The following is a 24,000-nucleotide window of genomic DNA, read 5'->3' as shown; positions in this document are numbered from 1 at the left end:
GACATATTTCGAGATACACGTAGTTCGACTCAAACGAACACCGGAAGTTCGACAATCTAAGGGACACAACTCTTGCTTAGCTTGGTAAAGCTAAAATAAATCCGAGTGAATATGGCAAGGGGATCGATATTCTAGTATCAGATCGATGTATTTGTATGTCACAGTCTTTTATTATTATGATGACATTTTTTTTACTTATTCAATTAAAAAAAATCCTATGGCTTTTCCAAGAGAGTAATTTCCAATCGATAGTTTCGTTATTCAGGTCGGTTATAGCTGACAAAATTGTTTATTCTCGGAAACAAGAGATTTAAGAAAATTTTGATTTCTATTCATTTTGTTTTATCTCACTCTTTCTTTTCAAAAGAAAATATAACAAGATTAAAGACGCCGTTTGAGTAGTTTTTAGGTGATCATCAACGGAAGCCATAATCCTCACTTTATACACACCCAAGCTCATTAGTGTAAATCACAAATTAATTGTTTTGTAAACATTTTAAATACTTTTTCATGAACATTAACAATGTATCACTAATTATTTATAAAAATTCTATAAAAGATAATCTTAGGTAAACACTCATGGAAATAGCATGTCATAAATCAATACAGTGTTCAGTGACCGGAAATTTAATTACACGTGTATTGTTAGATTAACTCTTCAATCCATTTTTAAAAATCCCGGAGGTCATGTTTTGACATATGTGTATTAGTTCGAGATAAAAAATGAATTTTGAATGCTTTTGCTAACCTTGGGACCGTAAATTTAGTTCGACTCAACCGAAATTTCGACTCATCCAATTTCGACTCATCAGGAGTCGAATTACATAATTTTGTATGGAATAAAGTTCGGGACCACGTGAAAACTTCGACTCATCCGAAATTTCGAGTCAACCGAGTTCGAGACAACGAGAGTTAACTGTATGTTCGAGATTTTGGTCCCGTTTTCAAATTGGTCTACATTATGGTCCAAAGGGTCCAAAATTAAACTTAGTTTGATTTTAACAAAAATTGAATCCTTGGGGTTCTTTGATATGCTGAATTTAAAAATGTACTTAGGTTTTTAATTATTGGCCTAGTTTTCAAGTTGGTCCAAGTGGGGGTCCAAAATTAAACTTTGTTTGATTTCATCAAAAATTGAATAAATGGGTTCTTTGATATGCCAAATCTAACTGTGTATGTAGATTCTTAATTTTTGGTCCAGTTTTCAAATTGGTCTACATTAAGGTCCAAAGGGTTCAAAATTAAACTAAGTTTAAACTGGGCTTATTTGATATGCTTTATCTAAATATGTACTTTGATTTTTGATTATGGGCCCAGTTTTCAAGTTGGTCCAAATCCGGATTCCATATCAAGTATTCTGCAATAACAAAAAAATTTCAATTGCACAGTATTGCACAATAGCAAGAAATATCTAATTGCACAATATTTTCAATAGTAGTTGATAATATATGTTGGAAATTTGCCAGACATGACTATGATGTCATTTTCTATTTTTATTTGCCAATAACTTTATGTAAATAACTTCATTGGAAATTTGCCAATATAAAATGTTGCTGATGAAGCTTTTTTTTCCTTATCTTATCTAAAATGTTTTTAGATAATGTATGTTGGACATTTGCCAGACATGACTATGATGTCATTTTCTATTTTTATTTGCCAATAATTTTATGTAAATAACTTCATTGGAAATTTGCCAATAAAAAATGTTGCTGATGAAGTTTTTTTTATTGTTTTATACAATAAACAATGTATATTCACTTTTACTACCAACCAATCTTTACCATTCAGTGATAACAAGCACTATATTTTACATTTTAATATTTTATGATGTATTTAAAAGAGTAGTTATTGTTGCAAACTCAATTAGAAATTTGAATTGATATCAGTTTTGGAAAAAGGGAAACGGGGATGTGAAAAAAAAGGGGGGGTTTAAATTTTTCTCATTTCAGATTTCATAAATAAAAAGAAAATTTCTTCAAACATTTTTTTGAGAGGATTAATATTCAACAGCATATATATATATATATATAGTGAATTGCTCAAAGGCAAAAAAAAACTTTTAAGTTCATTAGACCACATTCGTTCTGTGTCAGAAACCTATGCTGTGTCATGATCAACTATTTAAAAAGTTTGAAGAAGAAATCTTTAATTGATTTGTAAAATCTTGACATTTGTTTTGTGTAAAAAAAACAACATGTAATGTCAAAAATTTGATCACAATCCAAATTCAGAGCTGTATCACGCTTGAATGTTTTGTCCATACTTGCCCCAACTGTTCAGGGTTCGACCTCTGCGGTCGTATAAAGCTGCGGCCTGCGGAGCACCTGGTTATTATTTGCTCTAAACAACACTACTTTTCGTGTTTCATTTAATATAGCCATTTACTATCTTGACTTGCATCTATAAATTGACAATGAGGATCGGATGAAAACAAAATATCGTGACAAAAGAGATGACTTCAGCTTCCCAATTGTTCTTTCATTTTCTATGTAGCAAGATTCTAGCAGTGTCTTCCCATGAAGTATATATCTCCAAATTGATACGATATTCTAGGACTTGTATTTCCTATCATGATGTCCTTATAAGAAGGTTGCTGCTCTCAAAAAAGCTATCAAGCCAAGTGTTAAAGAGGTGCAGTTGAAATTATCCCTTCTAAAAATTTACAGACGCCATCAATAGTTGGTTTAACGTCATTGAATATCTGTTTTAAAGATGATGATGGATATGTGCCAAAAGTCGTAACTAGAATCCTGTCCAATTTTGTCTCGTATGTAACCTATCGAATTCTACTTATCACCAGGTTTTTAAAAACACAAACAACACGACGGGTGCACATGTAGAGTCGAATCTTCCGTGAGTGTATGAAATCATCCCCGGTTTTTGGTTGGGTTTTCTGTTGCTCAGTCTTAAGTTTTCTACGTTGTGTTTTGAATATTTTTGATTGTCGTTTTAGTCTTTGGCATTCTTTGTCATGTCTTTGTCAGTTTAATTTCGTCTTATGATTATAAATGTTCCTTTGGTACCTTTCCCCTCTCTTTTACAAGTAAAATCGTGTAATATACTTGTAGCTAACCTATTTATATAGTGCTTAAAAGATATAACCACAAATGTTGTTTTCTTCTTATCTCATACAAACATCCTTTTTTATATGACCGCAAATATCTCGGTTGTACGAAGACATTTGATTTCCAAACAATAGCTTACATATTAGTGATTGGAAATTGATGAAATTTCACCATAAGGTTTTATTTTAAAAAATGAAGGTTAGGATTGACATTTGGGTCAATGGTCTGAACTGTATAGGAAAAACAGAACAAAAACAAAACTGTTCTAATACAAATGTATCAATTGTTCATTTCTTGACCATATTCAATATGGGATTTAATTCAAAGTCCAGAACACTGTGGGTTCCTTATTATGCTGAATGGAACCGTATTTTTAAATTTGGGATTGTTGGCCCCATGTTTGAAATTGGTCCACATTGAGGTCCTATGGGTCCAAATTAAATTTAGTTTGATTTTAACAAAATTTGATTTCCATGGTGGTTTTTTTTATATGCTGAATCTAACTATGCAGAAATTCATGATAGGTTTGTTTATAATTTTGTAAAAATTAATTTTAGAAAGCTTTATATATATGTGCCAAATATTTAATCAGAATCCAAATTCAGATCTGTATCAAGCTTGCATGAATGAAGTGTCAATTTTCACCCAAACTGTTTAGGGTTTGACCTTTTCGCTCGTATCAAGTTGCGCCCCGCAATGCGTTTTATTAATGTATAGCGTTTTGCTTTTTGTACATGGAAAATTTACGGACTCCATCATTAAATTGGCGTTATTGCCACAGATTACAGTAGGCATGTTCCATTTGTAGTTACCACAATATCGTTCTATTTACGTCGACTCTGACCTACAAGTGAGACTTATCGCCGAAATTTGTACTTCCCACAAACAACAAGATGGGGGCTGAATGTGATATAGGATCTGCGTACCCTTCTTGAGCACCTCGATTCAACCCTGATTTATGCAAAGTTCATTTTGTTCTCTCGATTGTGTTCTATATAAAGTTGTGCATACTTTTGTTTGTCTATTCTTTGGTTTTTTTATCTGCCCGATCATTATCGCTTTCTTTTTGACTGATGAAAGTTGATTCGCCTGTGTGTAACTTTCGCCTCTTTTTAAACACTGATTTAAATTAAATTTAAAATAATTAGTTATAATTTTTAATTGCAATATTATAGTGGTCTGCAGGATAAATCATTATATATTTTTTTATTGAACGAAGTAATTATATTCTTAAGACACATTTCAAGTGCAGTCTTCCACCGAAATATTTAGATATTAACTTGTCTTTAATCACAGGCACATTCAATTTCTGGATGGATACAATACATTGTTATGGAAGCATAAACGACAAAACTGAAGCTGTATTGCTCGAAGGAGCTCACAACCTTCTAGATCCACCAGTTATTGCAATTGGTACACACAAGGACAAATTTCAGGTATTTATATCAAAGTAACATGGCGTAGACATGTTAATTAGGTACTGTTTATAAAAACTTGACGACTGAATTTGCGTCTTTGAAAATATTTAGGTAATGTTAACTTGTGTGCGTATAAAAACGGTATTCTAGTTAAGTTTAGACTATGGACATTGGAAATACTTCACCAATGTATCTGATCTATAAGATACAATTAGATCAAGTTTGCCACGACGGGTTGTTAATGAATCGCTGATTCATTGTTACGTTAGAGCACAGTTTAAATAGAAACTATGGAAATTGTTTCAGTCTAGATTGTATAATATCTATTTCATGTTACTGTACGAATATGTACCTTTGTCATATTGATAACAATGTATATCTTTTTCTGTCCTGACGGTCAAGCTTGTCAATGCTGATTGTCGTTTTTGTTTTTAAAGTTGTGCTTGATCTTTCTACTTGATGATTTTACATCTCAAGGACATTTTTTGAATGAAGTGTGAATGAGATGCTAGAAATACTGGATTTTTCTTTGATTAAAGAAAACTATTAAAATATAAGCTATGTTTATTTATCATCGAAGACATTTCTCAGATATATCGACCGCCGCTGATTTGTATAGATTGAACTAACTAGTAGCCCTAAGCTATATTGAAAACTTAAAAGCAAAATTATTTTTGGTGTACTTTTCAAAAATTTGTGTCGGACTATTGAGTTTGTCGTTAAATGAATGTGTTTGTAAAAGATATCGTTCCTTCAATGTTTTTGTATTTTTTTAAGACTGACTAAACATAAACTATACATGAACGTATTTGTTTCTAGTTGCCAGAAAAGGAAAAGAGAATAAAGGAGTGCTACAATATCAACTCAAACACAAAAAGTCCAAGTTTAAAAAATGTTTTTATGTGTACCCACACTACTCGAAGATGTTATTACTATAACAGTGTATGCAAATAAGAAGATGTGGTATGACAATGAGACAACTACCGACCAGATAAAAACGATAAGCACTCATACAATGTAGGTAACCGTACAACAACGAGAATAATACACACCGTATAGTCCGTGAAATGAAAAATTTGAAACAACGGAAAAACTTATGGCCTTATTTATAGCGATACAATTTATTAAATACTAATTGACAGACATGCTTGAATCAACGACAACCACTGAATTACAGGCTACTGACGTCGGACAGACACATAGACACTTTAAGAATGTTGTGGGGTTAAGCATGTTTGTGAACACGCAACCCTCTCCATTGAATCGGTATGAAGCACAAACCAATCAGCATAAAAACAAAAGACTCAAAGCACTGAAAGTTAGTTCAAAGCCAGTTACAACTATTGAATATATCATGTTCACCGACTAAAGAATCAATCAGTTCACATCTATTGGATTTAGTATAAAGACGTCATAAGCGGTCTGAGAAACAAATGACTTTGTGGTTTCAACATATAAGTAAAATGAGCATAGATTAAAAAATACTCTCACACACTCTGATATCTACATTGAAATAGCAAAGACCTATACACAATTTTATTTATTGTGTCTGTTTAGTTTACGCATCAATGTAAATATAACAGAATAAGATGAGACTGTCATCAAAGTGAGAGAGTTAGCGCTATTAAACCAGTTTTAATCCACCATTTTTTACATTTGAAAATGCCTGTACCAAGTCGGGAATATGACAGTTCTTGTCCGTTCGTTTTTGATGCGTTTTGTTATTTGATTCCTTCCATGTGATTATGGACTTTCCGAATTGATTTTCCTCTAAGTTCAGTATTTTTGTGATCTTACTTTTTACATGTTTTGTGAAAATAATAAGTTCTAATTAACCGGTTTATTTTGATAATGTAAACCACTGCAAATTTATGTTTATGTTATCCTTATACGAGCTTTCAAACGATTGGTCATGACATCATTTGATCTGAAAAAATTAAGGAGATGTGGTATGATTGCCAATGAGACAACTATTAACCAAAGTTCAAATGAATTGGATGTAAGCAATTATGGGAAACCATACGGCCTTCAACAATGTGAAAAACCCATATCGTATAATCGGCTTAAATAGGCCCCCACATAAAAAATTAAAAACAATTCTATTGAGAAAACTAACAAACAATATACCAAAACCAAATATGACAACTCATGAACCAACGACGACCATAAGTTTACCGTATCGTATCTAAATTTCCGGGCTCGGTGCACAACATCACAGTAAAATTTAGGATGTGCTATTCCGTTTGAAGTAAGTTTTTTTCTGCATGCACTGCCACACTTGCATACCAAATCTTTGAATTCATGAAATGATTCAAGTAATTAGTGGTAACACATTACTGAATGATTATTTACTAGATTACGCTCATTTAAATCCAAAACACCACAACAAGCACGAGCATAAGACGGTGCACATTGAACATCACCATCCAAAAAGGGAAAAGTAATAATAGGAAAAGAAAAATTATCCCTTTTGTAGTAAATTGTTGTGTAGAGTCTGCTATTAAAGGGGTACAATTGGTGCCCATAGAAATACCTTTAATTCGTCGATAAACTTTATTGCCGAAACGTACATAAATGTGTAAAAGGAGAAAATTTAGTGCTTTAATAATCTCATCACAACTAGAGTAAGTATATCTATAATGTTAACCTTTCTCATTAGAGAAAAGGGCTTTATGTGAGTTGCAGCAAATACATTTGCAACAATATTTATCGAAGGACCAGTTCAATAGATAGGAAAACTTTTGTTTGATAAGATTGTTTGAAAGTGTAGTATAATGAGTGAAAAAGTCAAAACTGGCAACCAAATCAATAGGACCACAAAAAGCACGTAATTTATCTAAAACATCTTAAGAATCTTTTACACTCTAAAATAGTCAATTCCACTGTTTTCATATGATATTACAAAAATTAACGAAATGTTCTTTGATAATAGTTAAAAGCACAGAAAGTAGAAAAGGCCGAAATGAAACGATATTTTACCGGTTTTTTTTTGTAGTCTAGGGAACCAATACATAGTGGGAAACTTCAAATGTCTCAGGGAGACCTTAAGCTGTGCTTTGGTAGTGACATAGTTATTAAGTAAATGACTCTATTTGGAGTGTACGGCGTTGAATGAAGTTGAAGGCAAAATTTTATTCTTAAGGACTTCTGCGTAGTATTTACTTCATACCACCACCACATTGCTGGCTGCTTTGTCGACTAATACGAACACAAAACGCTTTGATAGAACTTAAATTTTGTTTTTAGTCCAAGAAAAGGGGCGTACTACTCTTTTATATATTTTCAAAAAAAATTTCGACAGGTGATTTGCGAATATAACCAATATTCATACATTTTTATTTAAATCAGGTGACTTTTTGTCAGATTTCTTCCGTTTACAACAATTTTTGAAATAGGATAAAGAGCATCTTTAATAGCCTGAGGACACTGTTCTCCATTTATTTTCGACCGTGGATGATATTTTGGTCCTTTTGTTAGAAAGTTTATAACCTCTCGGTCTTGAACGATGTTGGGGTCATATCTAAACGTCGATAGGTCATAGTCTATGCATATTTATGTCTTCTGTTATGTAGTAGCATCCTGAGACGTTTCAATCAATCGATATTACCTTTAAAAATTTTTACAGCAGAGAACTGTGATCCCAATATTTCATTTTAACTCGAAAGTTTCTGTTGCCTATAAATTGACACATAATAAAGAAAACTAGTGTTTAACAAGTCAATAATATTGCAAATAATTTGACATTTAATATGAAAAAAAATGTATCAACTTTGTATTAGTAGTTTTAGTCTCTACTCTAACATTGCCTAATTCTAAAGACATTTTTTACGGATGTCACGATTTTAGTTTCCTTTGGTATTGACAGGTTTATCAGCATTTCCTTATTTGTCAAAATTATGATTATTCAAGTCACGAGACAGAAAGGATTTATGTTATAAATGTTCTCCATCAATTTGATTTTTGTCGAGCCTGCAACTTTTGTTGCAGAAAGCTCGACATAGGGATAGTGATCCGGCAGTGGCGGCTACGGCGGCGGCGGCGGCGGTGTTAGCTCACTTCTTAAAAGCTATATATTTTAGAAGGTGGAAGACCTGGATGCTTCATATTTTGTATATAGATGCCTCATGTTACGACGTTACCGGCAGTCACATGTCCAATGTCCTTGACCTCATTTTTATGGTTCAGTGACCACTTGAAAAAAAAGTTCAGAATTTTTGTAACGTTGAATTCTCTCTTATTATAAGTAATAGGATAACTATATTTGGTATGTGCGTACCTTGCAGGGTCCTCATGCCCGTCAGACAGTTTTCACTTGACCTCGACCTCATTTCATGGATCAGTGAACAAGGTTAAGTTTTGGTGGTCAAGTCCATATCTCAGATACTATAAGCAATAGGGCTAGTATATTTGGTGTATGGAAGGACTGGAAGGTGTACATGTCCAACTGGCAGGTGTCATCTGACCTTGACCTCATTTTCATGGTTCAGTGGTTATAGTTAAGTTTTTGTGTTTTGGTCTATTTTTCTCATACTTTATGCAATAGGTCTAATATATTTGTTGTATGGAATGATGGTAAGGTGTACATGTCTAGCGGGCAGATGTCATCTGACCTTGACCTCATTTTCATGGTTCAGTGGTCAAAGTTAAGTTTTTAAGTTTTGATCTTTTTATCTAATATTATATGCCAAAGGTCAACTATATTTGGTGTATGGAAGTATATTATGATCTATATGTCAGTCCCGCAGGTTTTATTTGACCATGACCTGAATTGCACGGTTTATTGGACAGTGTTAAGTTTTTGTGTTTTGGTCTATTTTTCTTAAACTATAAGTAATAGGTCAACTAAATTTGTTGTATGGAAGCATTGTTAGCTGTACATGTCTGCCTGGCATGGTTCATCTGACCTTGACCTCATTTTCATGGTTCATTGGTCTTTGTTTAACTATCTTGTTTAATGTTAAGTTTATGTGACAGTTGTAATAACGCTTTATACTTAGAACTATCAACATAATATCAATGATTAGTAAAGAAGGTGAGACTTTTCAGTGTGTGCACTCTTGTTACAATTACTATATACACTTTTTTCTCTAAGAATGTGTTTGTGTCTACTTATTTCAATAAGTAGTGTTTTATCACTCATTCTTAATTTTGTTAACTTCCGTTCTTAATTAGTAACAAACTTTTTGCCCCAGTGTTCGATTCTTTATGAATATAGAAAATAAAAACTATTATTAAAAACCCAACAGTATACAGAACACAATGTTCATAGGAAAATTAAAACTGAGCAACATGAACCCTCTGAAAAAATTGTTCTCAGATGCCCTGGGTGGGTTAACAGATGCTGAGGAAAAACCATATAGCCGGCTTAAAAACATCCCGAGTGAAAACATATGAAACAATTCAATGCCAAAAACTAACCGCCTAACTCATATCATAACAATTTATACATCCGCTCTAGAAAAAAATCACAGAAAAGTACAGATATGAGAATAGTAATAGTTGCTGACAGCCAAAAACATCATAAGAAATCATGTATCTACGACTGTTTAAGTTAAATGATAATGAAATAATACAATAATACTGTTTTTGTTTTTGCGAAAGGACGAAGAACAATGCAGAAAACGTCTCGAATCCTACACTGATAAAATATTTAAAGATTCCAAGCTTCACCTGAGATCAATTCACCTGATATCCAACACAGAGGATGAAGAAGATGCTTTTGGAAAATTGAGAAATAATATATTTGCCACAGCAAAGAGTAGCGCAAATTGGAATCGAGAATACCCTGTTAAATTTATTCAGATGGAAAAAGCCATCAACTCTGAACTTACGATCGGAAAACAAATAATTTCTTTTGAAAGAGTAAAAGAACTAGGTGAGAAAATACCACTTCCGATAACTGATGACAAGGAGCTTCGTCTCTTTCTCAGGTATCAACATGAAATTGGTAACGTGATATTTTTTGAAGACATTCCGTCATACATCATACTTGATCCCCAATGGTTAGCAAATGCCTTTACATGCATTGTTACAGCCCAGCAGTTTCAACTGGAATTACCACACTTACAATGGGACAACTTCAAACAAACAGGAAAGATGGATCCTAAGCTATTGGAAGAAATATTCAATAAACAATCAGCAGACATGAGGATTCATAAAGAGCATATACTGGAAGTAATCGAGAAGTTTGACATTATCATCTATCCATTGCTATTGACGGAAAGTGGAAATGTACAAAGGGAGCATAGTGTTTTTTACGTTCCATGCATGCTTCAAACATTAAAAATTAAGGATATTGATGTATTGTTTAACGTTCCAAATGCTAGCAAATCTACATGTTTGTGTTTTGTCTTTAGTTTTTTACCGCCGTATTTAATCAGCAATCTGATTGTCTCTTGTCTACGAGAGTATCCTTTAGCAGTGGTAAAGGGCGAGATAGGTCTCTTCAAGGATTGTTGTGTATTCAATATTGACAGAACTGGCTGTGCAAAATTTGTATTAGCAAAGAGTAGCCATATGATTCAGCTGCAAGTATGGCAAATGGATGAAGTAGATACAGAGGTTAACCAAGCAGTTTTAAAAATTGTCGAAAGAGAAATCAACAGAATTATCAACACGCGATACAAGTTGAAAACGGTATCATTCGAGAAAAAATGGAAGTGTGAGACCACCAGTTTCTCCTTTGACACAGGATTACATGAATTTGATAAAGTACATGATGGGAAAAAATATTATTGCGAAGAACATGCGACAACTCATAAATATAAAGACTATTGGTCTGATGAGAAATCAAAGGTAATGTTTCTATTTGCTTTAGATTATTTTCATTTAGTGGGCATATATTTGTGACACGAGGAAATCCAATTATTGGTAATTTGTATATTTATTCCTTTGATGTGTACTCGTTGCTAATGTAAGTATCAGTGTGGACTGGTTGTGATAAAGATAAAAGTATTGGGTCCATTCGCAATTAATATGCGCGACTGTACAAAGTTGAAGAGCATTAAGGATCCAAAATTCCAAAAAGTTGTGTCAAATATGACTAAGGTTTTTTTTAAATGTGTCAAATAAAGGCAACAGTAGTATATAAACTCATCATAGATACCAGGACTAAATTTTATATATACGGCAGACGTGCATTTCGTCTACAACAGACTCATCAGTGAAGCTCGAATCCAAAAAAGTTAAAAAAAAAAAAAAAAAAAAAAAAGCCAAATAAAGTACGAAGTTGAAGAGCACTTAGATCCCAAATTCCTAAAATTGTTGCTAAATACAGCTAAGGTAATCTATGCCTGAGGTAGAAAAGCCTTAGTATTTCACAAAATTCAAAATTTTGTAAACAGTTAACTTATAATATAACAATATCAATGATAATTCATGTCAGCACAGAAAGTGCTGACTACTGGGCTTGTGATACCCTCGGGGAAATAAATCTCTTCCGGCAGTGGTTGTAAATAAACTCATCATAGATACCAGGACTAAATTTTATATATACCGCTGTTCGAAAGTCATAGATCTATTGAGCGAAAACAGATCCGTGTTACAAACTAAAACTGAGGTAAACACATCAACTATAAGAGGAAAACAACAAAACTTGTTTTACAGAAAATGTACGCAAAACCCGACCAACTTCAAATATTTGCGTAATTCACACTATAACTTATAATTTAAAGCTCACCTAAATAAAGGCAACAGTAGTATACCGCTGTTCAAAACTCATAAATCCATGGACAAAAAACAAAATCGGGGTAACAAACCAAAACCGAGCGAAACGCATTAAATATAAGAGGAGAACAACGACACAACATCGAAACGCAACACACACAGAAACAGACCAATCATCAGACAAAACACCACGAGAATAACAAATGTAACATGAAAACCAAATACATGAATTTGGGATAGACAAGTACCGTGCCACGTCTTATCTCAATATCTCAAAAATAAGAGAAAACACAAACGACTCAACGTTAAAATGCAACACAAAGAGAAACGAACAATATATAACAATGACCATCTTCCTGACTTGGTACAGGACACTTTTAAAGGGGAATAAAAGTGGTGGGTTGAACCTGGTTTTAAGGCATGCCAAACCTCGCACTTTAATGGCAAAGTTAAATATAACATTGAAATGACAACATAATATTACAGGACTACAATACAAATAAATAGGAGAACATATTAGACACAGAAAAACATGATTAATAGATAACAAAAAGTATCAGGTTTAAAATTCAATACGCCAAAAACGCGCCTTGCCCACACAAGACTCACCAGTGACGCCCAGATATAAAAGATCGAAAGTGAAAAAAGTACAAAGTTGTACAGCACTGAAGATCAAAAGTTGAAAAGGTTTCGCAAAATACGGCATTGTTTTTATGCCCGGGATAAGAACATTCTTACTATATAGAACAATTCATGCTATTGCAAACAGTAAATTTTATCAAATGAATATGAAAGAGATATACACAAAGAAACTAAAGTATTAACTAATTACAGAAAACTAAACCTGAATACATAACGCCTAGATATAAAAGATCGAACGTGAAAAAGGTACAAAGTTGTACAGCACTGAAGATTAAAAGTTGAAAAGGTTTTGACAAATACGGCATTGTTTTTATGCACGGGATAAGAACATCCTTATTATATAGAATACTTAATGCTATTGCAAACAGTAAATGTTAACAAATGAATATGAAAGAGATATACATAATGAAACTGAAATATTAACTAATTACAGAAAACTAAACCCAAGTTTATCACAAAATAGACACACATCCGAATCAGTCCAAGCGTCAACGTAATTAAAAAAATTGTGACGTCACATACGATGGCGAAAAGGCAGAAACGTTATGCCACATTTGAATTTATGAAATTTAGAAACAGCATGACGTCACATATGAAAAACTTTCATTCAAAAATGAGATAGAATTAGGATTGATTTAGAACTAAATACTGATAATTCATTTAAACAAAATGCATATTGCAATACTTATTAATAGCAATTAACTGTAATATATATATGTCCAGTTTGTTATGAATCCAACTTCAAACGTAAATAATCGTACAAAATTTAATATAATTAATAAAGAGGAGGTGGTTAATTTTTCTATACGTCATACCTAAATATATAATAAGAAGACGTCAACACATTTGACAAAATCTGATGAGAATTACAAATATAACATTAAACATGTAAACTAAATACATGAATTTGGGATAAACAAGTACAGAAACACGTCTATAGTAATGCGAATTCACATTCAGCAAAACGGTCACAATCGGGAATAAGTCACGTTTGGTAATTAAAAGATTAGACGACATAATGACAAACCACAATCTACCATGTGGTAAAAATGTCCTTAGCTAGTTTGGTTAAAGAGACATTATATGGATCAACCAATTCGTGATGGTGTCCATAAAATTTACGGAGTGTCAATTTTAATCTGTCCTCCTCATAACTTTGTTGGAGCAGTTTCTGCGTAAGGAGCACACTCCTGTATATGAAGTCCGTATAGTGTGAACAAGCACGTGAATAACGTATCAATTGTGATATGTAAACACCATACGAAGGGGCAGAGGGTATGTTACTGCTGAGAAATGGGAAATTGATAATTGGGAAGTTGAAATCGTCCCGTTTATCATAGATTTTTGTGTGAAGTCGTCCATCTACGTCAATATTGAGGAAAAGATCAAGGTATGAAGCAGTCCTTCTAGTATCAGTAGTATCCTTAATTTCAAGTTCACTGGGATATATGAGATGTAAGTATTGGCTGAAGTATGGGTTGTTCAACGATAAAACATCATCAATATATCGAAAAGTAAAATTAAAGAATTTCGCAAGGTGCTTTTTCTTTTTGTCTTTTAGAAGGTTCTGAATAAATTCTGCTTCATACGAATACAAAAACAAATCAGCCAGCAGGGGTGCACAATTAGTACCCATTGGAATACCGACTGTCTGTTGAAATATAAATCCTCCAAACTCAACAAATATATTGTCGATCAAAAAGTCCAGCATTTTAATAATATCATCTTCAGTATATTTTCTGGGAGATTCAGTGTGATTCTTCACAAAATATGAAGTATTGTATCCCAAAACAAGAAATTTGTATCTACGATTCCCATTTTTATAGAAAAAGCTCTGTTTTATGAGTTGGTGAAGTCGATCTTTCAACTGAGCATGGGGAATAGTAGTATATAGCGTAGAAAAATCAAAAGTTTTTATGTTGCTGCAAAATTGCAAAGATTGTGATCGAAGGTTAAGCAGTAGATCTTTCGAATTTTTGAGAATCCACATCTGGTTAACACCACTGGTAGAATATATCTCCTCACAATATTTTTGAAGCCCATCTTTAACTGTAGAAAGAATAGTAGTCAATACTTTAGAAAGATGTTTAGTCGAACATTTTGAAGACCCAGCTATGTATCGTTCTTTATATGGAGTTTTGTGTAATTTTTGTCTAACCGTATTCCGTAAAAAGTATCACATGAGAGAAGCTGAAAAACATACACACTTTTTACATTTTTTGTGGAACTTCATATAAAATAAAGATTGCATTGTAAATGTATGAATAGCTTTTCATAGATCAAAATACAATTTGCGAAAAAAAAATACAGATTACCCTAGGGTCTTCATCGATTCATATTTCTGTTCCGGGTTGAAAAACAACATGACACGAAAAATATCACGAAAAGCGAAAGTAACAGTTGAGTTATATCTATTTAAATGTTTGAAATTATAAATAAACTTTCCTAAAATTAATGTGATCGTCTACAGAATTAACGCTGTATAGCGAAAATATTAATGCGATTTTTAAGCAAATTATCCATCCTATTTCACTTGTTTATGATCGTATCATACTATGCTATATGAAAAATAAAGAAATGTTACTGACCGGTATGTTGCTATTATATTCTGAGTTGTTTTATGCATGTTCAAGGTAATGAAATACATGTAATAATGCATCTTCAATCAATTGAAAAGAACGCCATGTTTATTTGGTTGCGTTGAATATCATAGCATTTTGAATAGCCCCTAAATATCTATCTTTCTCGAACAACATACTAGGTAGCTAGCTCATTTAAAAAAAATGCTCCACTGTAAAATTATTGTTGAATGGAAATACTTCTAGCAAATCTTTAAGAACATTGTGTCATGCTTTGTACAGATCTCGCATGCTTGCATTGATATATGTATATCTTTTTTATAGTTTTTTAATTATTCAAATAAATTTGACGTAATTTTGAATATTCTGACGTCAACATGAATTTTCTGGCTAGCATTAATTCTGTGTTCTATCATTTTTCACTGTCCCGGTGTATTTACTGCCTTGACTATTTGTAAGGCTACCTACCTGTTAATAGATGGCAATTATATAGCATTAGTTTGTATCATTACATATTTCATTGATATTATAGGCTCCCGGTAGATTAAGTAGTGAGGAACAGAATTACGTCAGAATGTCAAAGATAGTTCTAGAGGTATTATCAGGTGTTTTATACGATCGCTTATACATAGATACAAAGACTGGAGAAATACTTGATCGTGATAAGTTGGACATAACAGAAATGTGTAAGAAATATTGTGCTTTAAAAATAAACTTTCCAAGTAAAGGCTTTAGGAATATAGGAAAGGTTGACGAGATTTCTACCATTGAAGATACTATTGGTGACGACATTCAACGGATACGTGTGATCAGAAATGAAATGCAGCATTCTTCTGTCTTTGCATTAGATGACACACGATACCAAACCCTAATCACTATAGTTCATGATATGCTAACTAGATTTGACCAGCGTAACAATCCAGCAGGTGAATCCTATGTAAAACGATTAGACCAAATCAGGAAAATGGAATTAGAGACAAGGAGTTTTGAAGAAATAAAAGAACGAATGAAAGCAGGTAACTTAAGTGATATCTTTTTCATGTTTGAAGTACAGGAATAAATCCTAAATCTTGAAAGACATATAACACCACGCCCAAATAGAAATCGATGGAAAAGAGTACAACAGTAAAGAATCACTACACTAAACAGTAAAACCAATGCTTTGAAGCCAACCAAAAAACGTTCCCCTTCGTTCTCGACTATTGACGATTACGATCGGAAAACGTGAATACAAAAGTTTATCCTGTTTACATTTCCTTGTTAATAAAGGTGAAATGGACAAATCATCTGGATAAACCAAGTCTGCATCATTAATTCAAACTTAAAATGAATAATAATACATACAACAAATCATCTGGATAAAGTCTGCATCATCAATTCTAACTTAAAATGAATAATAATACATACAACAAATCATCTGGATAAACCAAGTCTGCATCATTAATTCTAACTTAGAATGAATAATAATACATACAACAAATCATCTGGATAAACCAAGTCTGCATCATCAATTCTAACTTAAAATGAATAATAATACATACAACAAATCATCTGGATAAACCAAGTCTGCATCATTAATTCTAACTTAGAATGAATAATAATACATACAACAAATCATCTGGATAAACCAAGTCTGCATCATCAATTCTAACTTAAAATGAATAATAATACATACAACAAATCATCTGGATAAAGCGAACACAACTAAGTTAGTCTTCATGTTAAGGTAAACGAATAAAGATATATTGCTCTAATTAGGTACATTATATTATCTCAGTATCGGATGATTTTTTGACAGAATTTCTTTTGAATTTTTCAGAATTGATGGAAAAGATTCATGCAGTTTTTCGATAGTGTGGTATCTGATGCTTTGAACGATATTTGTTAACTCATTTTTGTATTTACCATTTGCGGTCAATGGGATAAATATTGAATATGTGAAAAATTCGCATATTAGAAAAATGTAATGAACTACTCCAACTAAAATTTACTAATTAAATTGACAAAAAAGTCAATGGTAAACAATAAATATAAACAAGAAGATGTGGTTTGAAAACTCTCCATTCGAGTCCCAATGTAATAAACGTTAACTATAGGTCAAAGTACGAAGCCGCGGCGCGCACCAATCAGCAGACTATAAATTATAGTGTAAAACCATTCATACAGGAAAGACCGAGGTCTTATAACAGAGAAACACATATGAACCAAACCAACAAACCACATCCATCGAACAATAGGTTACTGACTTAGGACAAGCACATACAAATGCAGAATGTGTTTTTGATATATTAACTAGTATTTCAAGATAAGCTAAAACATAGTTGTTAATCATAAAGTTAAATCATCAATATGTTTTATCATTAAAAGAAAGCTTGGTGTCGAAAGTTGTGAAATCAAGGATCTATGACATAAAATTGCTATAGGAGGCATTTTGATTTTTTTTTGTATAATTAGATTCTTAATTTAAAGCTAGAGATGTCCATCAGAAACCAAAGATTACGTCAATGCTTCATTTATGTCTTTATAACAACGTCTAAATTCAACTATTCGAAGATAGTCGAAGATAAATACGTTACACAATGTGTTATTGACCAGACACTATATAAACGGGGTCGTTTATGGCATTAACCGATTCTGATTTTATCGCTTAAGGTCAAAAGCACACTGTATCTGATTATATTCTCAGTTAATGCAATTTGTGTATTGATTCTGTAAACCTATTATTATTTATTCTGTATACCTATTATTGTTGATTCTGTATACCTATGATTGTTGATTCTGTATACCTGTTATTATTGATTCTGTATACCTATTATTATTGATTCTGTATACCTATTATTATTGATTTTGTATACCTGGCTATGATTGTTGATTCTGTATACCTATTATTATTGATTCTGTATACCTATTATTATTGATTCTGTATACCTATTATTATAGATTCTGTATACCTATTATTATTACTTTTACTTTTAACTGTTTATATTTTTCTGTGTTGTAATTGTTTCATCATTAGTATTATTGATATGAGTATACCACATCAATTATGTTACAAATGTAGTGCAGATTGTATCAAACATCAATTGTATCATCTTTTCTCGTTTTATATATATTTGAATTAAATGTTTAATGTTAAGTGAAAAAGTTTCTCAAAAGTCAATAAATACACCATGTTCACTTGGGTGTATTGATAACACATTTGATTTCCTACACCTTTACAGATGAATAAGAAAATAAGAGTAAAAAAGTTTCAATAAAAAAAAGTCCAATGTATAGCCAGTCATTAGAAAATAGAGTAAATGTTGTTTGTATAGATATATACATAGTACACATGATTGCTATAGCCAGTCATTAAAAAATAAAGTAAATGTTGTTTGTATAGATATATACATAGTACACATGATTGCTATAGCCAGTCATTAAAAAATAAAGTAAATGTTGTTTGTATAGATATATACATAGTACACATGATTACTATAGCCAGTCATTAAAAAATAAAGTAAATGTTGTTTGTATAGATATATACATAGTATACATGATTACTATAGCCAGTCATTAAAAAATAAAGTAAAATGTTGTTTGTATAGATATATACATAGTATACATGATTGCAATTTTATTTTGATAGACCTGTAAACTATATATACATACACACTATATATTTGTAAATATATCATATATCAGCTCATAATTCAAGTATAGAAACAAGCAGATGTTATAGTGTTGATAAAATAATAGACTATGTACTAAGTGTAACACTAACGCTATTGAAGATGAATACCATTTTATACTTGAATGTCAAATATATAATGAAATCCCAGAAAAGTAAATTAAAAAGTATTATTAAAGAAATCCATCTAAAAAACTATAGAGAATTAGAGGCGAACAATTGTTCAGGGAAATATTCTTTTAGTAAGACTTGTTCATGTTTACTATACAATATGGGTTTTGCCCATTTTTAAGGCCATGCAGTGACCTCTAGATGCTTACATTTACTCAATTTGTTTTTTGGTTCATAGTTGACTCATTGACTATCATACCACATCTTCTTATCTTTAAATCGTCTTGCACTTCAATAATGCAATATAGGTATAACTGGTTAATTATAAAGCCAGTTATTTTGTTACGTCAAATTGATTAACACGTTTTATTAATTTGTTTCACTGATGCAATGATTATTTTTGAAATGTTAGCTGTTTCAACTAACGAGATATTTGATTCTTATTTGTCCTGACATATTTTTCTAGGCGTTCATGAATATCGATTTCTCCATGTTCAACATATAAGTCTTAGGATACATTTAATTTCAAGGTTTTCAAATTTGCATTGTTCTTGCAAGTTTCCTTCAAATATACTTACAATAATATATTGTTATCGCGTCTATGACAGATTAAAATGTTTGTCAATTTTAGAGGATTCTTTTTTGGTAAGTCATTTTAAATGGAATCGCTTTTGGTAAATTGATGCATTTGTTATGCAGCTGTATACATTTTAAATATTGGCAGGTCTCATTTCCATCAGTTTAGAAAAAAAAGACTTATGGTATGGTAATTATATTTGGTATGCAGTTGTAATTACATTTACAAATCTAATTTGAATGGTTGCATGTTGATTCGTTTCCCCCCTCCTCTGCTCACTTTCATGGACTAGTGTGTAGGTAATTTGTCAGTTAAAGAGGAACCAATCTTGGTATAATAATGTAATACAATTGATAATATAATCAATAATGTTGTTTTGCAGTTGTATAAAAAAAATTGTCACTTTTCATGTCCTTGGAGTTTGTTTGTTACTCTTGAGTACATTGACTTTGAACGTTTTGCAAAATTAAAATATAAAAGTGTTGAGTTTAATTTAATTTTGCATTATTGCATGAAGATCCGACACAGGTGAGGCATATTATCTCTGTGTAAACAGTTCATATGTTCAATAGTTAACTTGTGTATCTATTAAACAAAAACGTTTTATGTAATTTGTGGTTACAAAAGCACGACTTAATTATACACTTAATATGAATTACAGTCATTTGAGTCTTAAATGCATTTTACCCATAATTTTGTTTTAAGTCGTAAGTCTTAGTTTTAAACGTAGGTGTGTTTTCCAGTATTTAATTTCTTTGGTTAACTTGGTTTAAATCAAACTGATCAATTTATTACGTTTGCAAGATAAATACATGAGATCGCTTTTTTTTTTTTTTTTTTTTACCTTGAGTGCTTGTGTGTCTCATAAGTCTTTATAAGCTTGGTTTTGATTTTTTTTATGTGATTGTACTTGTGTGTCTCATAAGTCTTTATAAGCTTGGTTCTGATTTTTTTATGTGATTTTACTTGTAAATATTTACTTTTGTGTAAGATCAACATGTGACACTTTAATAAAATAAATTTTTCTGATCTTTATCTATCTTTTGAGTCTTAAATGTCACAATGCACACTGACATGGCTAACGTAAGTGAAAAGTAAAATCACAAAAATACTGAACTTAGAGGAAAATCAATTCGGAAAGTCCATAATCACATGGCAAAATCAAATAACAAAACGCATCAAAAACGAATGGACAAGAACTGTCATATTCCTGACTTGGTACAGGCATTTTCAAATGTAGAAATTGGTGGATTAAACCTGGTTCCATAGCGCTAACCCTCTCACTTTGATGACAGTTTAATCAAATTCCGTTATATTTACAATGATGCGCTAACTAAACAGACACAATAAATAAAATAGTCAAAATATGGGTACAGCAGTCATCATCGTGTAACAGTTTTAAAAGGAACAATTTAACAGAACACAAAAACATCTATCTACAAACACATTCATTGATTTGAGAGTCTGACGTTAGAAAATTTTATGCGTCACATATATTTGTCGTTCAATGTACATTCCATCAATTTTAGAATTTCACATAGGCAATGTTAGCATACAGGGTTAAAAAATCAAAAGTATGTAAGAATAAATTTCAGAAATAGACCGAGATTTAAATAGTCCCAAAGTTATATAGAATTTATAAGAATCCACAAATAGGTTATTCCACTACGCGATTAAATAATTTTGACGTTTGTGGTTCAACGTATGTTGTAATTCATAATAGAAATATATCATAATGACATAAAATAGAACAATATCATACTGACGGGATCTTTAAAGTACAGAGTCACGTTATAAGAACCAAAGAAATACAAAAAGTCGCATATACAAAAATACACTACCAAAAAATGAAAGACAAAACAAACACATTGATGGGATGTACCGAGCCAAGTTAAACCGATATCACATAAAACAATCCAACAGTAAAAGTAATATAAATAATAGAACAAAGACAAATGAAAGAACAATAAAACACGTTGTTAAGATGATAAACAACATCAGTACGCAGAATCTATACATCAAAACCATCATGTATTATTTGTGAAATTGATACGGAATAGTTATCAACAAGGTCTTAGTACCTTCCGATGAACTTTTTTTAGAAAAAAGGAAGAGACGTTCTTTGACATATACCTGGTTCATCAACTTTCTACTCAGACACTGATGACGTTTTTCAAAGTCTGAGTAGGAGCTGCAAGCTCTTGGATATTGAATAAGTTTGGAATATATATATCCCATATGCAGGTGAAGTTGGTATATTGCTACTAAGGTGGGGGAAATTTATAATTTCAAAATTAAAATCGTCTTGTTTGTCATAGATTATGGTACTGAGATGACTGTGTAAGTCAAATTCGAGATAAAAGTCTAAAAATGAGGCAGAGGAAGCCGTGTCTGGTGTTTCTTTAATTCTAGTTATAGGGGATATATTAATGGAACCCAATCAGAAAGGTTCGGATTGTTTGTGGAAAGAACATCAGCAATATTTCTGAAAGTGAAACTAAATAATCTGGCTTCTTTGATCCTCTTGTTTTTGACAAGTGTCTGGAGGATTCATATGAAAATAAGGAGAGGTCGGCAAGAAGAGGCGCACAGTTAGTTCCCAATATGAATGCCGACAAATATGTTGTCGATAAGAAACTACAGCATACTGACCACTTGTTCTTCTGTGTGTTTTACCTTTTTGTTTGTCACTATTAACGAAATAAGCCTGATGAAATCCCAAAGTAATATATTTATAGCGTATGCTACCATTTTTATGTTGAAAGGTATTGTGGATTAGTGATATACACATACCTTTATACGAAAGCCGAGAAGGATCATTCAAAATTCAAAATTCAAAATTCAAAATTCAAATTCAAAATTCAAAATTCAAAATATAAAATTCAAAACACAAAAAAAAATATTTTGCGAAAATACAACAAGTGTTTCTGGTATGAAGAACTGTCATCCGGACACCTTTTGACAGTTCTACCTAGAAATGATGTTGACAGTTCTACCTAGAAATGATCTTGACAGTTCTACCTAGAACTGACCAAAGTTTTAGACAGTTCTACGGCTAGAAAATTTCTACGATTACAGGGTTGATTCCAGGTGTTTTCAAATGGGTCCCTTGAACATCAAATAGGGAATTTTAATCCCAATTGGGAATTTTTGATGCATAAAATCTAAGACAAAATCATATCATTTTCTTGTAAAAACGGAAAATGTATATTAAGTTTAACCTCTTAAACTACACTGATTTAAGAAGTTGTAACATTTTTATGGATGGGCTACTGATTATGATATATATGATTCTGACCTAATAGATATGATCACCAGATTACTTGAAAGTTATTGGATTTGGACCAGGGAAGTGGTATTACATGAATATCATTGCACATGATGCACTAGTCCAAATAATTATGACGTCCTGAAAGGCTATTATATTTGTTTTTCTTTGACGCCTTACTTCGAAGTAACCTAAGCATATTACATATATATAATCATATATACCAGCTAACATAGATCTATGGCAAGCCGTTTTACTATTTAATTGTCAAGATATCTCGTGTAATATATATATATATATATATATAAGATATCCCATTTAATATATGAGCCAGTCCATGCGAAAAGGTACAAAAAGTCCTTTTGGTAAACTGTACAGGACACGTTATCAAAGTTTGTTATAGTATTTTTGAAAAACGATTTTATCCGAAAAAAAAATACATTAATGTAAACATTCATAAGACTGTCAATTCTATCCCGAATTTGTCAACTAAAACAGAAAAAGACGTAGAAATATCTGAATTTTTGGTATTTGAGCAAGTGTAAAATCATTTGTTCCCCGGACTAATGCTATACCGACCAGAAACTTAAACAATTATGACACTACAGAGACAAAAGTCAAAAATTTCCATCAGTTCTACAGGTTTAAAGAAAGTAAGACAACATTAAAATATGAGGGAAAATACAAAAACTATGACATCTTGTGTTTTAGAAATTGAAATTTAAGTTAAGTTAAGTTATTTAATATTATATAAATCAACCTTAGTTGCACGGGATTCGAACCGTTGCCCTGTTTGATTGCATTGATATCCGCATCGTAAGCGAGAGCCTTATACCCACTTCTACCGGGGTTAACATTATCAATTGGCAATTTAAACTGTAATTTGAAAATGATTGAAATATATGAAATAATTCACTAAAAATCTTGATAAAACTAAAAGGGGGGGGGGGTATCAACACTCGCAGGTGCGTGTAGCTCATAGCTTGATGATATGAGGGAAAGTAA

At 31.9% G+C, this 24,000-nt stretch overlaps 2 protein-coding genes across 3 annotated transcripts in view; both read left to right on the top strand.

Annotated features, from left to right (window-relative positions):
- LOC143051544 (uncharacterized) overlaps positions 1-18,782 on the top strand; it is a 39,149-nt gene extending 20,367 nt beyond the window's left edge. The window contains exons 5-8 of one of the 2 annotated variants that reach the window (XM_076224438.1): positions 4,362-4,501; positions 10,085-11,278; positions 15,902-16,385; positions 17,189-18,782. In XM_076224438.1, the coding sequence (XP_076080553.1) occupies positions 4,362-4,501; positions 10,085-11,278; positions 15,902-16,385; positions 17,189-17,223 (1,853 nt within the window). In that variant the 3' untranslated portion in view covers positions 17,224-18,782. Of the gene's footprint in view, positions 1-4,361; positions 4,502-5,302; positions 5,615-10,084; positions 11,279-15,901; positions 16,386-17,188 lie in introns of those variants that run through there. The other variant, XM_076224439.1, reaches the window with a different exon arrangement.
- Positions 1-24,000, top strand: part of LOC143051531 (uncharacterized) — a 335,962-nt gene that overhangs the window by 61,432 nt on the left and 250,530 nt on the right. The gene's annotated exons all lie outside the window — the stretch shown is intronic.

Source organism: Mytilus galloprovincialis, chromosome 11 (genome assembly GCF_965363235.1).
Source record: "Mytilus galloprovincialis chromosome 11, xbMytGall1.hap1.1, whole genome shotgun sequence".
Classification (NCBI taxonomy): Eukaryota; Metazoa; Mollusca; class Bivalvia; order Mytilida; family Mytilidae; genus Mytilus; species Mytilus galloprovincialis.
Note: the sequence above shows the minus strand (reverse complement) of the source record. Positions and strands in the feature narration are given on the sequence as shown.